The 15791-nt window shown below is 38.1% G+C and overlaps 2 protein-coding genes across 2 annotated transcripts; both read left to right on the top strand.

Annotated features, from left to right (window-relative positions):
- The first annotated feature begins 6924 nt into the window (after positions 1-6924).
- On the top strand, positions 6925-8719 carry LOC114530780. Its single transcript, XM_028552401.1, has 2 exons — positions 6925-7632; positions 7958-8719. Exons 1-2 carry the CDS (start codon positions 6925-6927, stop codon positions 8717-8719), a joined length of 1470 nt encoding a protein of 489 aa, XP_028408202.1.
- A 1295-nt stretch (positions 8720-10014) lies between these two features.
- LOC114530779 (uncharacterized protein K02A2.6-like) lies at positions 10015-10887 on the top strand. The gene has a single exon (XM_028552400.1). It carries the CDS (start codon positions 10015-10017, stop codon positions 10885-10887), a length of 873 nt encoding a protein of 290 aa, XP_028408201.1.
- The last annotated feature ends 4904 nt before the right edge of the window (positions 10888-15791 follow it).

Here is a 15791-nt window from a genome sequence, read left to right as displayed (position 1 = left end):
GTTCCTAAAAAGCGTATGCTAAATCGTTGCAAGAAAAATATTATTAGAGACAGGAGGCTGAAATTAAGAAAACTAGGTAGCGGTCGCAAGAGGAGCATGGATGAGATTGATGAGCAATTTCTTATAGAAAGCATAACGGAAAAAGCAACAGCCCATGGTAGAAGGCATGATTCAGTTATGTATCTTAATCACAGAGTAAAAAAAAAAAAGATTTTCTACGAATTGTTAATTTTCAGTCGTAAAGGTAGAGACCTGCCACCTATCAAGTCAGCAACAACAGCATATAACAGATCAAGACCAAAATCTAAAAGATCATTACAAGCCAAAAAGCATTGTGGTTTAGGACTGTTTTGCTGTAAAAAACCACCAAAGGCAGAGGAAAATTCAGGAATTTTAACACATTTTTGTAGAGCTCAAAAAAAGATCACTAAGTGACACAGAATGTTTTCCAAATCAAGCTTATACTCTCTATAGGAGCTTTGATGACAAGGCATACCTCTGTCCTGGCACTAGCACTGGAATGTCTGGGGTGAGGTCACAGAAGATCTATCAACCAGAAGACCCTAATTTATCAAAGAAGTTACCCAAGTACGATTTTCCAGAAAGCATGGTAAACTGCACACCAGGGACTTTCTTATTTATGAGTAAAGAAACTCAAATGGTTGATAATGAGGAGTCAGTAAAGACATGTGATCAACAAACTGTTGTGGTAACAAAACCGAAGTATTTTGTTGGAAGCTCTGGCAGTCTGGGCAAGCCACCTAATAAACATCAAGCACAGAGAACCGAGTTTGTATGAAGCTGAACTTCCTCCAGAGTGGCAAAGCAAGCCATTTAGATCTGCATTGAGTGCACTGCATGACAACTTGCACTATTTTTTATACCAATTTGATGAAAATGACCTGCAGCTTATTGATATAAAGGATTGCCAAAGTTGTCCATTTAAAACATATGAGTTGAGGAAAGTGCAAACATTTGAAGCAAGAGTACATAATCACCAAACTAAATTGCAGGAAATCAGTGAAGAGCTGTGTGAATTGGAAGTTGCTGCTTTGAAAAGGACAGCATCAAAACTGAATCTACTTCAAGCATGCATTGTTAGCTATAAAGAAGGACTTAATGATGCACATCCTTGCAGTGCTAAAATGAAAAATTCAATGAATGACTGTCTGGAACTTTTGAAAGAAATCAAGCTCCCAAAGTTAAAGTCCAGGATTGTTGACCTTACTGATGCCGGACCTGGTGTTGGAATCACCAACCATGAGGTTAAATTCTGGGCTGTGGAAGAAGCAAGATTCATGAACTACGACTATTATATCCGCCATCATCTAGCACCTGGAGATAGCAGCCACAATGAAGTGGAGAGAATTCAGAGTTATGTAGGTAAGGTGGAGATATTGTCAACTTTCAGTTTTTAGTTTCATTACATAATTGACTATTCCCCCTCCTCCCCAATCCTCCTAACAAATTTGGTTGAAACAGTATCTATATCACTATATACTTAATTTATTGTTTTCAAAGGAGACGCTGTGTGCGATGGAGGTGCCCTAAATTGGGAGTATAAGAAAAAATCTGATATACTATCTGAATTGGATGTGTCCACAGTAACCACAAGAGAGCTTGAAGAGCTAGAAATGGAGAGAATGAAATTCAATGCATTCCAGGTACAGTATATGAAAGCAGATATTTCTTTAGATAGATAGATAGATAGATAGATAGAAACTTTATTTGAATTCGGATTTAAGTTAGCAAAAAGTATGCTAGTATCTCCGAATTATTGAAAAGTTATATACAAATAAAAATTAAAAAATAATATATATCTATAGTAATGAATATCTAAAACCAAATATATCTATAGTAATTTTTTCCTAATCAATGATTTGAAAGAGTTTAGGTTTATAGCTGTTCTTTCAGTGTCATAACTCATTCCAATACTTTGGTGCACAGTATCTAAAAGAATTTAAACCGTACTTAGTAGTTCTAACTTTAGGTATTTTTAATTTAAGTTCACCATGAAGAGATGTGTATGTTCTCTTCTGCAACAGTTCTTGTACTTAAGCAGGAGCTTCTTCATTTAAGGACTTGTAGACCAAGATAAGCATATCTTGAATGCGACGATGTTTAAGTGAAACAGTGTTACTTTTGTTTAACAGTGAATCGTAATCGCTAGTCTTATCGTTAAGGACATAACGTAAAGCACGCTTGTTAATTCTCTCTAGTTTTAGTTGATTCCGGGCACCACAATGATTCCATACAATGCTGCAATAGTTGAGATGCGAGAGTATGAAGGCATTGTAGATCTTCATTTTAGCATCACTTGATATTAAGTTCTTAAATCGATTTAGAACAGCAAGTTGAGAGCTAACCTTACGACAAAGATTAGATATATGTTTATCAAATTTTAGCTTATTATCTAAGTTAATACCAAGCAGATCGATGTTTTCTCTACAGGGATAATGTAATTGTCTACTTCAAAATTATCATAATTAGATGAATTACCGAGTATCATTGCATGATATTTATCTGGGTTAGCTTTCATACCATTATTTGAAAACCAAGTATGTGCTTTGGTGAGCTCTTCATTAAGTGTATGTACCACTATATGAGGATCCTTACTTGAATGATAGAGTTGGGTATCGTCTGCGTAAGAATGTGGACTGGCTCTTTTAATGGTATAAAAGAAGTCGTTTATGAAGATGTTAAAGAGAATTGGTCCCAGTATTGATCCTTGTGGAACCCCGTTTATGATCTGTTCCCAATTTGAGTAACAATCATCAATCTTAACTCTTTGGTAACGATCAGACAAATATGATTTCATAAGTTGCAGACTTGCTTCATCAAAGCCATATGCTCGAAGTTTGGCAATTAATAAATCATGAGGCAAAGAATCAAACGCTTTACTTAAATCAAGCACGATAAGTCCAACAACTGAACCATTGTCCAGTTCATGTTTCCAATCCTCTATAAGGTGTAACAATGCAGTCTGACAGCTGTGATGTTTGCGAAAAGCGGAAAGATATTTGCTGATTCGATCTTTAAAATAGGCTGATAGCTGAGAGTTGAGACATTTCTCATAAATTTTGCCAACAACAGGTAGAATTGATATTGGGCGTATTTGATCTTTAGTATTTGCCTTTGAGTTTTTAGGAATAGGAGTGACATCTGCACATTTCATTGCAACAGGGAAACTGTTGTTTTTAATAAGATAATTTAACAGTCCCGATAAAGGTTTCGCCAACACTGGAGCACCACACTTTAATATTTTGACTGGGACATTATCATGAGCTAGGGCCTTGGAGGGTTTAAGATCATTAATAACTTTATTCACTTCGTTAGGACTGATGGTATTAAATTGGAATGTAGAATTGCTAAATGAATGTTCATATATAGCTTTCACACTTGGGTGTTGTCGTAAATCACGATGCAGAGCAGTCGATGTATTAAATCCTGCGGCAACATTAACAAAGTGCTGGTTCAAAATATTTGCAATTACAGTCTTATTGGTAACAACGGTATTATTCTCCTTAAGGTGGAAATCTGTACGGATATATGATTTTTTTGAATGTAGAAAGGGTTTAAATGTTGACCAAAATGCCCATGGATTCTTAGTCCCCTCTTCAGCCTTATTCTTGAAATATTGTTTAATACAACGACGACGTAGCGTGACGGTTTGGTTTCTTTGAGTGCGATAATTTTCCCAGTCATCCGTTGATTTTGATTTAAGAAATTTTCTATGCAGGCGATTACGTGTCATAATTGATTTGCGGAGTTCCTTTGTCATAAATGGTACTTGATCACCACGAATAGTGCATTGTTTCAACGGGGCATGAAGTTCAATTACATTATTCAATAGCTTATTCCATGCCCAATTAACATCGTCAGGATCATCAAAAACTGCAGTGATATGAAAGGGAATTGCCACAAGGTCGTCACGAAATTTGTCTGCGTCAAAAGATTTATAGCTACGATATTTGATGATTTTTGGCTTTGGTCTTGCAAGCTTGGTCTTCATGACAGAATAAATAAGTTTATGATCGCTTAATTGAGTATCAATCGTTCCCGATGCCATAAAATTTTGAGGAAATGTTGTAAGCATGACATCAAGCAAAGTACTTGTCTTGTTTGTTATTCTGGTTGGTTCATTTATAATACAGTCCATGTCAAAAATATCACAAATATCTTTGAGCTCCATAGCATCATAACCTATATTGTTATCTTGGTTCATTAGATCACAGTTTAGATCACCAACGAGTAATATGTTAGTAAAATCTATCGTAACGGCATCCAAAATTCTTTGAATTTCGGGCGACCAAACTGACTTACACAGACCAGGTGGTCTGTAGGCAGCGATTAACAGATATGACTTCTTGTCTAAGCTGATTTTGATAATAATGGTTTCTACTGATGTTGATTCAAGATGGACCAGACGGGTTGAAATAATGTTTGATCGCAAATAGACAACAAGGCCGCCCCCATGTTTGTTTCTGTCCTTTCGTATAACTTTGTAGCTGGGGATTGCAATTTGTGAGGTGGGAAAAGTAGCGTCAAGTTTAGTTTCACCAACAATAAATATATCAAAGCAGTTTGACGCTATAATTTCCTTAAGCTCGAACATTTTGAATCCACCCATACTATTGACATTTAAATGACCAAGTCGAAAGTTATTAGGATGAGTTTGCTTAATAACGTCTAGATGTTGATGTACGTTATAAGTTCCTGAGGTATACGTACTTTCAGATTGCTCCGCAGTTGAACATAAGTGGTCAGTATTTGATTCCACAAAATAAGAATCGTTAAACTTAGGAAAGGCGCACAATGTGCAAGACCATTCGCTCGGATTAGACATATAATATTCAGCAATCACCTTTGAGCTAGTGAGGCATTTCATGTGTGACCATTGTTGACACGTTGCACAGGACAGCGCCTTCTGGTTTTTTCGTATGGTCTTCTCGCAATCACTACAAACATGTTTGTTCAATTTTGATGTTGTTGTATTCGGTCCAGGATTGGTATGAATGTCTCCCGACAATACTAGTAGGCGATGCAATTGAAAGCATCTCGTGCTGTTTGCATAATACGTTATTCGGCTAGCGAAGAATGACCTTCCAGATTGTTTGAAAGTGATATGTCGATTTGGGCTGCCGTAGATTGATTTAGCAGTACAGATATTACTTTAACATACTCGCCTTGTTTAAGACAAAAGAAGGCGAGTAAGTATCCAAAAAAGATTGAGAATATACTGCATTTTACGCAGCTAGAAAATACACGTCCGAACGCCATGACTGTCAGACAAGCTATGTTATTAAGTATGCATATATGAAGAGGTTGAATTTGATTACCCTTTCTGCAAAGATAATTTTCATTAATGAATATCCTGTATGCCAAAGCAATTGCAACTATGCATTTCAGGTAGCGAAAGAAGTGTCAGACAGGATTGACTGTGCAGTGGCACCTGATGGTTTTATGAAGAGTTTTGTGAGCTGTGCAACAGATGAATTATTGTACTGGGATCAGCCATATCTGGCAGATTTCATTGAGAGGAAAAGCAACTCTATTGTTCCAGGTCACAACTACTTTTCAAAGGTTGAGAAATTTTTAAGAATCATGCCCAAATAGGTGAGAAGTACTTTGAGATTGTGAAGTTTGCTTGTCAAAAACATAAAAACTCTGCATGTTCACACTGTCTTGTATCTGGTTGGGTTGATGCTGTTTGCCACCGCATACCGGAGCCAATTCCCGATAATACGTCAAATAAATTTAAGTACTTGCATGTCAAAGATACTCCTAGTGAGAAAGATGGCGCTCCGAGACCAGTGGATCAATTCAATCCAAGGGTCCAGTTAAAGAATTTGTTCCAACAAGGTGCAGTAAAGAACGAAGACCCTTCAACAATAACTAGTTTTTCAGAAAAGTACATTGTCCCTGAGACTATTGTGAAACTTGCCCTTGATGACCTGATTTTCAAAAATATGACTAAAGAGGTGAGAAAAAAAGAAAGTAGAATAAGAAGAGAAACAGAGAAGAAACAGGGTTTTGATGACATCAACTGGTTAGGCAAAGTTGAGGATGGAAGCATCAAGAATCTCCTTGTCGAAACTCTCAATAAATACTTTATCAAGTACAATATGAAGGAATGTTTGAAACTGCAAAAGGGAGCAAAGATTGAAGTGATTTCAAGACATGTGAGATCACAAGGTGTATGTGTAACAGGAGATAACATTGTGGACCAAGATGAAGAGATGTATGCTGATTCTGAGTTATCAGATGATGAAATGGACGAGGTAAAAACATTGCGAAAAATGCATCTCGGGTCCTCCAGCAGGAATCGAACCTACACTTCTGTGATATTATAGCGGATTAACTAACATCCCTTACGAAAATGTTCTATAGAATCCTATAGAATATGCTATAGCATATTCTAAATCCTATAGAATATTCTATAGAACTTTGTATCCTATAGCATATTCCATTGCCATATTCTATAGAATCTACAGATTCTATAGAATATTCTATAGGACTTCTTATCCTATAGCATTCACCATTGCCTATATCTATAGAATCTACAGATCCTATAGAATATTCTATAGGACTTCTTATCCTATGGCATTTACCATTGCTTATATTCCATAGAATCTACAGATCCTGTGATATAATTAGCATAAGCATACTCTGCCCTCCCGGGTGAGTATATTTGTAAAGTATTTAGGTTTGAATAATGAAGATTGTCGGGGCTGTTGAGAGTCCACCATCTTGAACGAATGTCCTTATTTTACATGGTGTCAGGTTCCTTATGAATCCGTGCCGAATTCAAGCCATCGTGCTTGAATCTGTATGAAAATAGAAAGAAGAGTTCTTTCTAAGTATAATAGTTCAGTAAACGGAAAAAAAAACACAGTATCCAATGGCGAAATTTAAGACCCAGAAATGTCTTGGGTTGCACAAGATTTAAATCAAGAATGGCGTCGATTCTATAGGCAAGCAATGTGTATTTTTGAAGGTCCTTTACACGATAAAGAGGATAGCGTTAAAGTCAGTTATGTTAAATTGTGGGTGGGCGATAAAGGACTTGATGTATTCGAAGGATTTACATTCGCTGAACCCGCCGATGCAAAGAAATTAGACATTGTATTAAAGAAATTCGAGGACTATTGTACTCCACGTAAGAACTATATCATGGCCGCTTTGAAATTCAATGAAAGACGTCAAGGAGAGAATGAGAGTTTTGAGTCCTTCGTAACAGACCTCAGGATTTTGGTAAAGGATTGTGGTTATAGAGACGAGGAACGTATGGTTCGTGATGCGATCTGGTTTAGTTGTAAACATATAAAGGTTCGTGAGAAGTGTATCGATTTGGCTGATACTTTGACATTAGAAAAGGCTATTGAAATTGGACGAAGCCATGAAACCAATTTAGCTAGTTTAAAGAAGCTCACAAAAGAAGAAGACCCCAGCATTAATGCCATTAAACAGGAACAGTATCGTCAGCGGGACCCTCGAAATCGTCGATATTCAAATAAACGGCAGACAGAGCGAGAAAACCCGAATGCGGAAGGGGACAGCATGTTGAAGGATAGGTGTGGAAGATGGTTTTCGATAAAAGTCACCAGAAATGCCCAGCAATGGGTCAACAATGTAGACGATGCCAAAAGATGAATCACTACGCAAAGGTTTGCCGAGCCAAACCAGTTAACAACGTACAGTTACACAAAAAAGAGGACACTAGTTCCGAGGATAGTGATGATTACTCATCCTTATTTGTATATGCAATTGGGTCAACCATTCCATCTGAGGACGAACAGTTTTACGAAACTGTTGATGTAGAAAGTACTAAGGTTAAATTTCAGTTGGACAGTGGGGCGAAAGCGAATGTTATGTCTCTCAAGACCTATTACAACCTTAAGTGTACATCTCTCCGCCCACTGAAGAAAACAAATATGGTTTTGATTTCTTTTCCAAGCATAAACTAAAACCATTTGGAGAAGTTGTGTTAAAAGTAAAGTATAAAGACCACATAGAAGATGTAAAATTTTTTGTTGTGGAAGCTGAAGTTGAATCTGTCCTTAGTGGAAACACTTGTGTCAAACTTGGTTTGCTGAAGAGAGTTTACCAAGTTGTAAGTCAAAAAGCAGCACCAGAGAAAGTTGAATTGGATGACTACCCAGAGCTGTTCAAAGGATTGGGCTGTTTACCTGGTTATCATATCGAATTAAATGAAGGTGCCACCCCTGTTGTTCATGCTCCAAGAAAAGTACCCATTCCACAAAGAGAAAAGGTTATCGAAGAGCTTAAAAGAATGGAAAGACTTGGTGTGATTGTGCGACAGGAAGAAGCGACAGATTGGGTTAACTCGATGGTCGTGGTTCAAAAGCCTAATGGTGCAGTGAGGCTGTGTATTGATCCGAGGGATTTGAATGCCGCCATGAAAAGGTCCCACCATCCGAAGACTGTGGATGAAGTCGCCAGTCGTCTCGAAGGTGCTAATATCTTTAGCATATTGGATGCGAAGAATGGTTTCTGGCAACTGAAGCTGGATGAAGAGTCTTCACTCCTTTGTACCTTCAACACACCAATAGGACGGTACAGATTTACAAGGCTACCTTTTGGGGTAAAATGTGCCCCAGAGATCTTCCAAAGAACCATGGATAGAATGGTTGAAGATTTAGATGGTGTGGAGGTTATTATGGATGATGTAATCGTCGCCGGGGATGAAAACGCATGATGAACGATTGAACAAATTCTTGGAGCGAGCATCGACGCAAGGGTTAAAGCTCAATCGAGAAAAATGTAAGATTCGCCAAACAGAAGTGCCTTATGTAGGGCATCTCCTCACAGCAGGAGGCTTGAAGATGGATCCTCGGAAAGTTGAAGCTATTCGAGAAATGCCAACGCCAAATAACAAAGAAGACGTCAAACGGTTTCTTGGATTTGTGCAATTCCTAAGTCGATATATTCCTGGTTATCCAAAGTGGATGCACCGCTGAGAGAACTTGAGAAAGCCGACGTACTGTTTCACTGGGATCGACCACAGCAAATAAGCTTTGAGAAGATCAAGAAACTTGTCTCACAATCACCAGTCCTACAGTATTATGATGTCACCAAACCGGTAACAATCCAGTGTGATGCAAGTGGCAAAGGATTAGGAGCAGTGTTACTACAAGAGGGAAAGTGTGTTATGCTTCTCGAGCTCTTACGGACACTGAGAGCAGATATGCTGCCATTGAAGCCGAAATGCTTGCAGTAGTCTTCGCTTGTCGTAAGTTCCATCAGTATATATGGCAGAAGTGTGATTGTCGAGACAGACCATAAACCACTACAAGCCATCAGCAGCAAGCCATTATCGCAGGTTCCGTTGCGACTTCAGAAAATGATTCTTAACGTGCGTGGATACGACGTGGAGATCCGTTATGTTCCTGGCTGTAAACAAGTATTGGCTGACACTCTGAGTCGAGCATCTTTGCCAAATAGCGAACAGGAAAATTATGCAGAATTCCAGGAAGTTCATATGGTTCTTGCAGTTTCGGACGAGCGATATGAGGAATTCCAGAAAGAAACCAAAACCGATCCGGAACTACAAGCCGTCATTACGTTAGTGAAGAGTGGTTGGCCGGATACGAAACAACAAGTTCCTGTCGCAGCCAGACCTTACTGGACATTCAGAGATGAAGTTGTAACAGCAGACGGGTTGCTCTTTAAAGGAACACGCCTAATCGTGCCAAGAGTTCTTAGACCAGATATGCTTCGTCAAATTCACAAGAGTCATCTGGGGATAGTCAAATGTAGACAAAGAGCCAGAGATGTATTATTTGGCCTGGCATGTCAGTACAGATTGAAGAAATGGTTACTAATTGTAGCGTGTGTGCCGATTATGCGAAGAAGCAGCCTTCAGAGCCTTTGAAACCAACCGTCCCTCCAAAGTTTCCGTGGGAAAAGATAGGAACCGATCTGTTTGAATTTCGTGGAGAACATTTTTGGTTTCTGTGTGTTACCGCAGTAAGTTCTCCAGAGGTCACCAAGATGGAATCTACAAGAAGTAGTGCTGTCGTAGACGAGCTCAAACGCCAATTCGGTGTCCATGGAATTCCAGCCGAGGTCATTTCTGATAATGGGCCCCAATACAGTAGTCGCGAGTTCCAAGAATTTGCAAAAGAGTATGGTTTTAAACATACCACCAGCTCACCGCACTTTCCAAGAGCAAATGGAGAAGCAGAAAGAGCCATCATAACTATTAAGAATTTGTGGCGAAAAAATAATGATAAGTACTTAGCCCTACTTCACTATCGGACAACGCCGTTACCTAACATTGAACTGTCTCCTGCTCAACTACTTATGGGACGTCGACTGCGAAACGACTTGCCTGTGATGGAAGGTTTACTTCAACCTGCTAACACCAGCCCACAACGTATTTCCGAATATTTAATGAAGACTAAAGAAGACCAGAAAAAGTACTACAACAAGCATGCAAGTAAGGAGCTGAAAGAACTACAGCCTGGAGCTAAAGTCCGGTTAGAACCGTGGACGTATTCCAGAGAATGGAAACCAGCGACGGTACTGGGGCATCACCATACGCCAAGATCATATATAGTGCAAACGGATGATGGAAGAAAGTATCGCCGCAATCGACAGCATTTGCGAGTTGGACCAGCCCTTGGATCTGACAGTAACGACCAAACTATAGCTCCGGCAGTTGACAAAGAAATGTCATCTCCCGAGAATGCAGTTTCACCGTCCGTTGGTTCTGACCAATCCACTGCCTCATCGACCGTGAATCCAGATCCCTTACCCTTACCAGAAATATCCCCACCACCTGGACCACCTGTCAAGACCACCAGCCCGTACGTTACAAGAAGTGGTCGATTAGTGGTGAAACCCAAACGATTTGGGTGGTAACGTTAGAAACATTATTTGACATTAATTTTAGTTATTTTTATAAGTTTAATGAACTTATTATCTTACGTTTATATTTGACTTTGCTTTATCTAGAACATTTACCATTTTGTCTTAGTAACTTGAACTTTAATTTATTTAGAATTTAGGCTATTATTAAAAAGGGAAAGATGTGATATAATTAGCATAAGCATACTCTGCCCTCCCGGGTGAGTATATTTGTAAAGTATTTAGGTTTGAATAATGAAGATTGTCGGGGCTGTTGAGAGTCCACCATCTTGAACGAATGTACTTATTTTACAGATCCTATAGAATATTGAATTGTACATTAACATTAAATATCCAATAATATACTCTATAGAATATGCTGTACACAATATCCTATAGAATATTGATTAGTCGAGAAATGTGTTTTCATCTTACCAGAAACACAAAAGTTAAATAGCCCCATATTCATATTTTTTAAGCACTTTACATTCTATTGAATATCCTATAGAATATTCTATATAGTTCCTTTATCTTCTGAATAAAATCTGTTGCATATTCGATATTAGAATATTCAATAGCAGCATAGTATCAAACTGCCAGCTGGATTTTTTTAGTAAAAAAATGGATAAAGAAGTTTTTCGAGCTGTGATTCCTTACAATTGTACTGAAACTTAGTTCTTTTTGAAAAGGGTTTTGAGAAAACATATGGCACAAACAAAAATGACTGTTTCGCCCAATGTCAGGGCTCATCAGCATGCCTAGGAAACACATACCACATGGTAACCTTGTGATCCGACATGGACAGTCCTTATGTAAGACTGTCGAGCAGACTGGTTTTTAGGCGCCAGCACACGCCTTCACACCTTTTCTCTAAAGCAAAAGGAGTTTGATTGGACATGGGGACTATATGGGACATTTTATAGATGTGAAGATGCTCAGGTTTCACACCAATCCCAGTCAGTTCCAACCCTTTATTCCCATCCCTTATACCCTTTTTACAGCCTAAGTTCTAAATAATCACAAACCTACTTTAGCTACTTTACTAATCATCACAAATACGGTAGGGCAGTGGGCAGAAATATGACTTGTTCTCTGCACTTAAACTTATGCATTTCCGTTCAATTTGTGAAGGATATAAAGCAATTATAGAATTAGTTTCTCGAACTTCTGTGAGAAAAGTACTACAGATGTTAAAATCCACATCTCTGTGCAACATTCTTTGACTAGCTTCCATTGGTTTTACCAGAACTATGCTGTATGAAGGGCACTGACAGTACTGGGAGTTAAGTATGGAACAATCGCAAGATGGCTTGATACTCAAGAGACCTAAGATTACTCCATAAGTAAAAGCAGAATGCTTAAACAGCACATTGTGGTTTGAGTGGCGTTTTGATCTAACATAGGTCACACTAGAATATATCTGGTGATTATAAACAAATCTTTCGAAAACGTTTCCAACTTGATTATAAAGATTTATGTTTAAAAGATCCTCCACAGCGAGTATTCTATGAGCATCCAAAGTAATTGATTTTGCAGAACCTAATGGGATTAATCCACTGGAATCGTTGTGTGTAAACCTGGCCGTATCCATCAGCCTGACAAGAACATCCTTCACAGAAGAATCATCATCAACCCAACTATTTACTAGTGAAGCAGGTTTGTTTTTAAGCAAAAACGTCTGTGCGATTTGCTGTGGAACACTCTGTGTTCCTTGAAACATATTGACAAGTACATGATTGTGTGATTCAAAGGTAAATGCAGAAGTTGCCTACAATGGACCACATGCTTTAACACATTGTGCCAGATGTGTCAAACAGTGTGCATTAAACTTGCAGCTGAATGCCATACAACTCCTCAAGTTTTATTACAAACTTTGTAAGGCAAATCTCAGAAAGGACAATTGACTCATCAGAGATAGAGTCGCCCAAAAGTGTGTAAATGCCATACACAAAAAGAAAGAAGTGGTTTAGGTAACAAGCAGGAAGAACTCCACGAAGTACAATTAAGCTATAGAAGAGAAATGCCCTCCATTCTGATGCTTTCCAGTAACATCTTTGAGAAAGACTACGAGGGCTTCTATGAATCTCACTTGGAGGACTAATAAACTGCAGACGTTCATCAACTAACTTGACCTTTTGGCCAATATAATAGTCTTCATTGTGATTGCTGCTGTTAACCCATAGGTCAACCATTTGCCGTACAACTCCTTGGCACACAGAATGCATGTAGTCTGCAACTGTACCCCTGACTGTGTCAAAAGTGGGCAAGAGATCAGCAAAACTCATTCCCTTCACACCTTTAATCGGAGCTTTAGGCGTAGCCTCTAGAGCATATGCAGCTTGGTTTTTGGCAGTAAGCAAAACAACTGGTGTTCTGTGAGGATAGTATCTAACAGGAGGACCATTGTTTGTTGGAACAGTAACTCAATCAATCAATCAAAAAATTTAATCAAGATACCTACAAATTATTACAAGAGGTAGGTCCTTGCAGGAGGAATCGGAAGGTTAACCCTATTTTAGAACCCCCTTCAAACTCCTTCAAACTCACACCAATCACACCCATTCTCACCATTGAACTGTTTGGTATTACGTACCATTGCTCTAGCAGGAGAATCTGCAGATAAAAGCAAAGCAAATACCTTCCTTGGCAATACCTCATTACCAAAGAAAAAACCATCTGATTCAAGCTTTCTACATTCCTGAACGAATGGTTGCAAGAAGGTATTCATAACTGGTTTCCCACCAAACCAAAGCCCAAGCAAAATAATATTTCTAGCTCGTAAGTGTGGAGGGAGTTCATTTACAAAAGCTTGTAAAGGCCAGACTGAATAATTAGAAGAGTGGAAAATAGGAATACCATCTGTATTCCATGTCAATGATAAGTCGTTTTGACCAAAGCCATGCTTAACTATAAGCTCCTTGTACAAAGCTGATGTAGTGATATCATTCACAGTCTTTGATTTCAAACTAACATCTAAGTTTCTATTGAAGAGATATGGGGATAACTTACTATTTGACAACAAGGTTTTAATTTGTTGCTGGAGAGGAATATACATAAAATAATGACCTCCCTTTACACTGTCATCTTCATTGAATATGTTGCCACATGAACTGCAGTTTTCTATGTTTTTTTCTTTTCCCAGGTAAGACTTGCAGAAGGAGCAGTAGAAGTGTTTCTATAACAAAGGATAAAATTTGTTAAAGAATAGTTCTGTACATAATAATGCATTTAATCCAATGAACACAAGTGGCACTGGTACTGGCAGCAGCACAATGTTTTTCATTACTCCTATATATTTTGCTCCAGATGGCTTACACCTTGTAAATTTAAAAAATAATGTATGGCACACATACCTCTGACTGCTCTGGTTGGAACGATTTATAGAATCGGTGCTTGGTAGCTGGAACAGTATTTGGGAAAAATGTGTTGAACAGCAGCAGCAGATCTGCTAATGCTACATCAGTGAGTTTATGCCTCAAAACAAAGGAAAGGATAAGCAGGAGGCTCTCAGCTTTTGTAACATTTGAACCTGGATAAATTGGATCTTTCTCTCCACTTAAGCTCTGAAAATGGAATTAGAACAGGACTGCTTAATAAAAAAGAAAGATAAACATGCATATTTATAATATGCCATACTTAAATGCACTATAACTGGTATATATACAACCTCTTACCTCTTCACTGCTATTGTTCTTTTCATTTGTCTCTCCATCGGTGTTTCTGCAGTAGATTCATATTCACTTTCTTCAGTTGATTCTTCACTTATATTTGAAATCTATGGGAGATTCACATAAGCAACAATATTTAGCTCACTGATTGCTAACATGTACAAAAAATAATAATAATGCACCCTCATCTCATTCTCATGTACATTATTTGCCAGAGAGTTGCTTAATCAACCTGTTTTTTGACTCTTTTCCATCTAACTAAATTGTATATGACACAAAAATTATTATAAATTTGTGTTGAAATTGTAGTTACTTAAAATCATATAGTAACTTGAGCTTGCATGGTGTCAGCTGCCATATATCTAATATCTGCTAACTCATTTACTTTTACCTCTTCATCGCTACTATTTCTTTCATCTGTTCTGCCGTTAGTGTTTATTCCAGTAGGTTCATCTTCACTCTGATTGGTTAATTTTTCACTTACATTTTCAGGCTATGTGAGAAAAGTTTTAAGTGTTTAATGAATGAAATCAAAACATGATGTATCAGGCATTGTTAACCCAATGACTAGTCACTTTCAATAAATCAAAAGGTAAACTAAGAAAGACAATGTATACCTAGCCATTCAGAAAATGTAGTATAAATATATCGCATACCATATCATTACTATAGACGCCACGCGTTGTTACTAAGGGAATATTTCCGATCGGTTCTGCCTCCTCGTGTTTACGTTTTCTTCTGTTAAATGATGTAGTTCTTGGAACAGAGATAGTAGGATCATGTTCATAGCGCTTATAAGGTCCTCTAGACATTGCTTTCAAAGTTTTCAATTCTATTTCTTTAATAATATTAATTTGCTACGTCCAAATGGCCTTGGTCTTGTTGTCACAAAATTCGCCTGCGATCTTTCTTTGAGGTCGCCAAGACTCATGGGCAATTCTCGAGCCTATGGCAAATCTCGTGCGTTCACGCATGGGTCACGTGTTACAAATTGTATCAAGTTTCATCTCACTGGTTTAAAAATTTATGCGCGCTTTACGGTAGATGCAGAAAGAGCGCTCTTTTTATAATATTTAACGTTTTTACATTCAAAAATCTTTCCTTTTTCCGACAATATGAAGTACGCAATATTCGAGTTTTGTGATACATCGAGCGAGATCGGTGAAACACGTTGGATTATTCGTGAAGACCCTACTACATTTCAAAATAGTACTTGGGACACAAGCAAAGACGTTATGGTAGCTTGGCCAG

Source organism: Dendronephthya gigantea, unplaced genomic scaffold, assembly GCF_004324835.1.
Source record: "Dendronephthya gigantea isolate DGI-Jeju-01 unplaced genomic scaffold, DenGig_1.0 000066F, whole genome shotgun sequence".
Taxonomy (NCBI): Eukaryota; Metazoa; Cnidaria; class Anthozoa; order Malacalcyonacea; family Nephtheidae; genus Dendronephthya; species Dendronephthya gigantea.
The sequence above is the reverse complement of the archived record's forward strand: the minus strand, read 5'-3'. Positions and strand labels throughout refer to the sequence as shown.

What these genes read in the sequence shown, in the direction of transcription:
- LOC114530780 (XM_028552401.1), top strand. Translation starts at nt 6,925, where the DNA reads ATGTCTTGGGTTGCACAAGATTTAAATCAAGAATGGCGTCGATTCTAT. An exon ending in CCCAGCAATGGGTCAACAAT is followed by an intron (nt 7,633 to 7,957) that starts GTAGACGATGCC and finishes TTCTTTTCCAAG; the next exon opens with CATAAACTAAAACCATTTGG.
- LOC114530779 (XM_028552400.1), top strand. Translation starts at nt 10,015, where the DNA reads ATGGAATCTACAAGAAGTAGTGCTGTCGTAGACGAGCTCAAACGCCAA.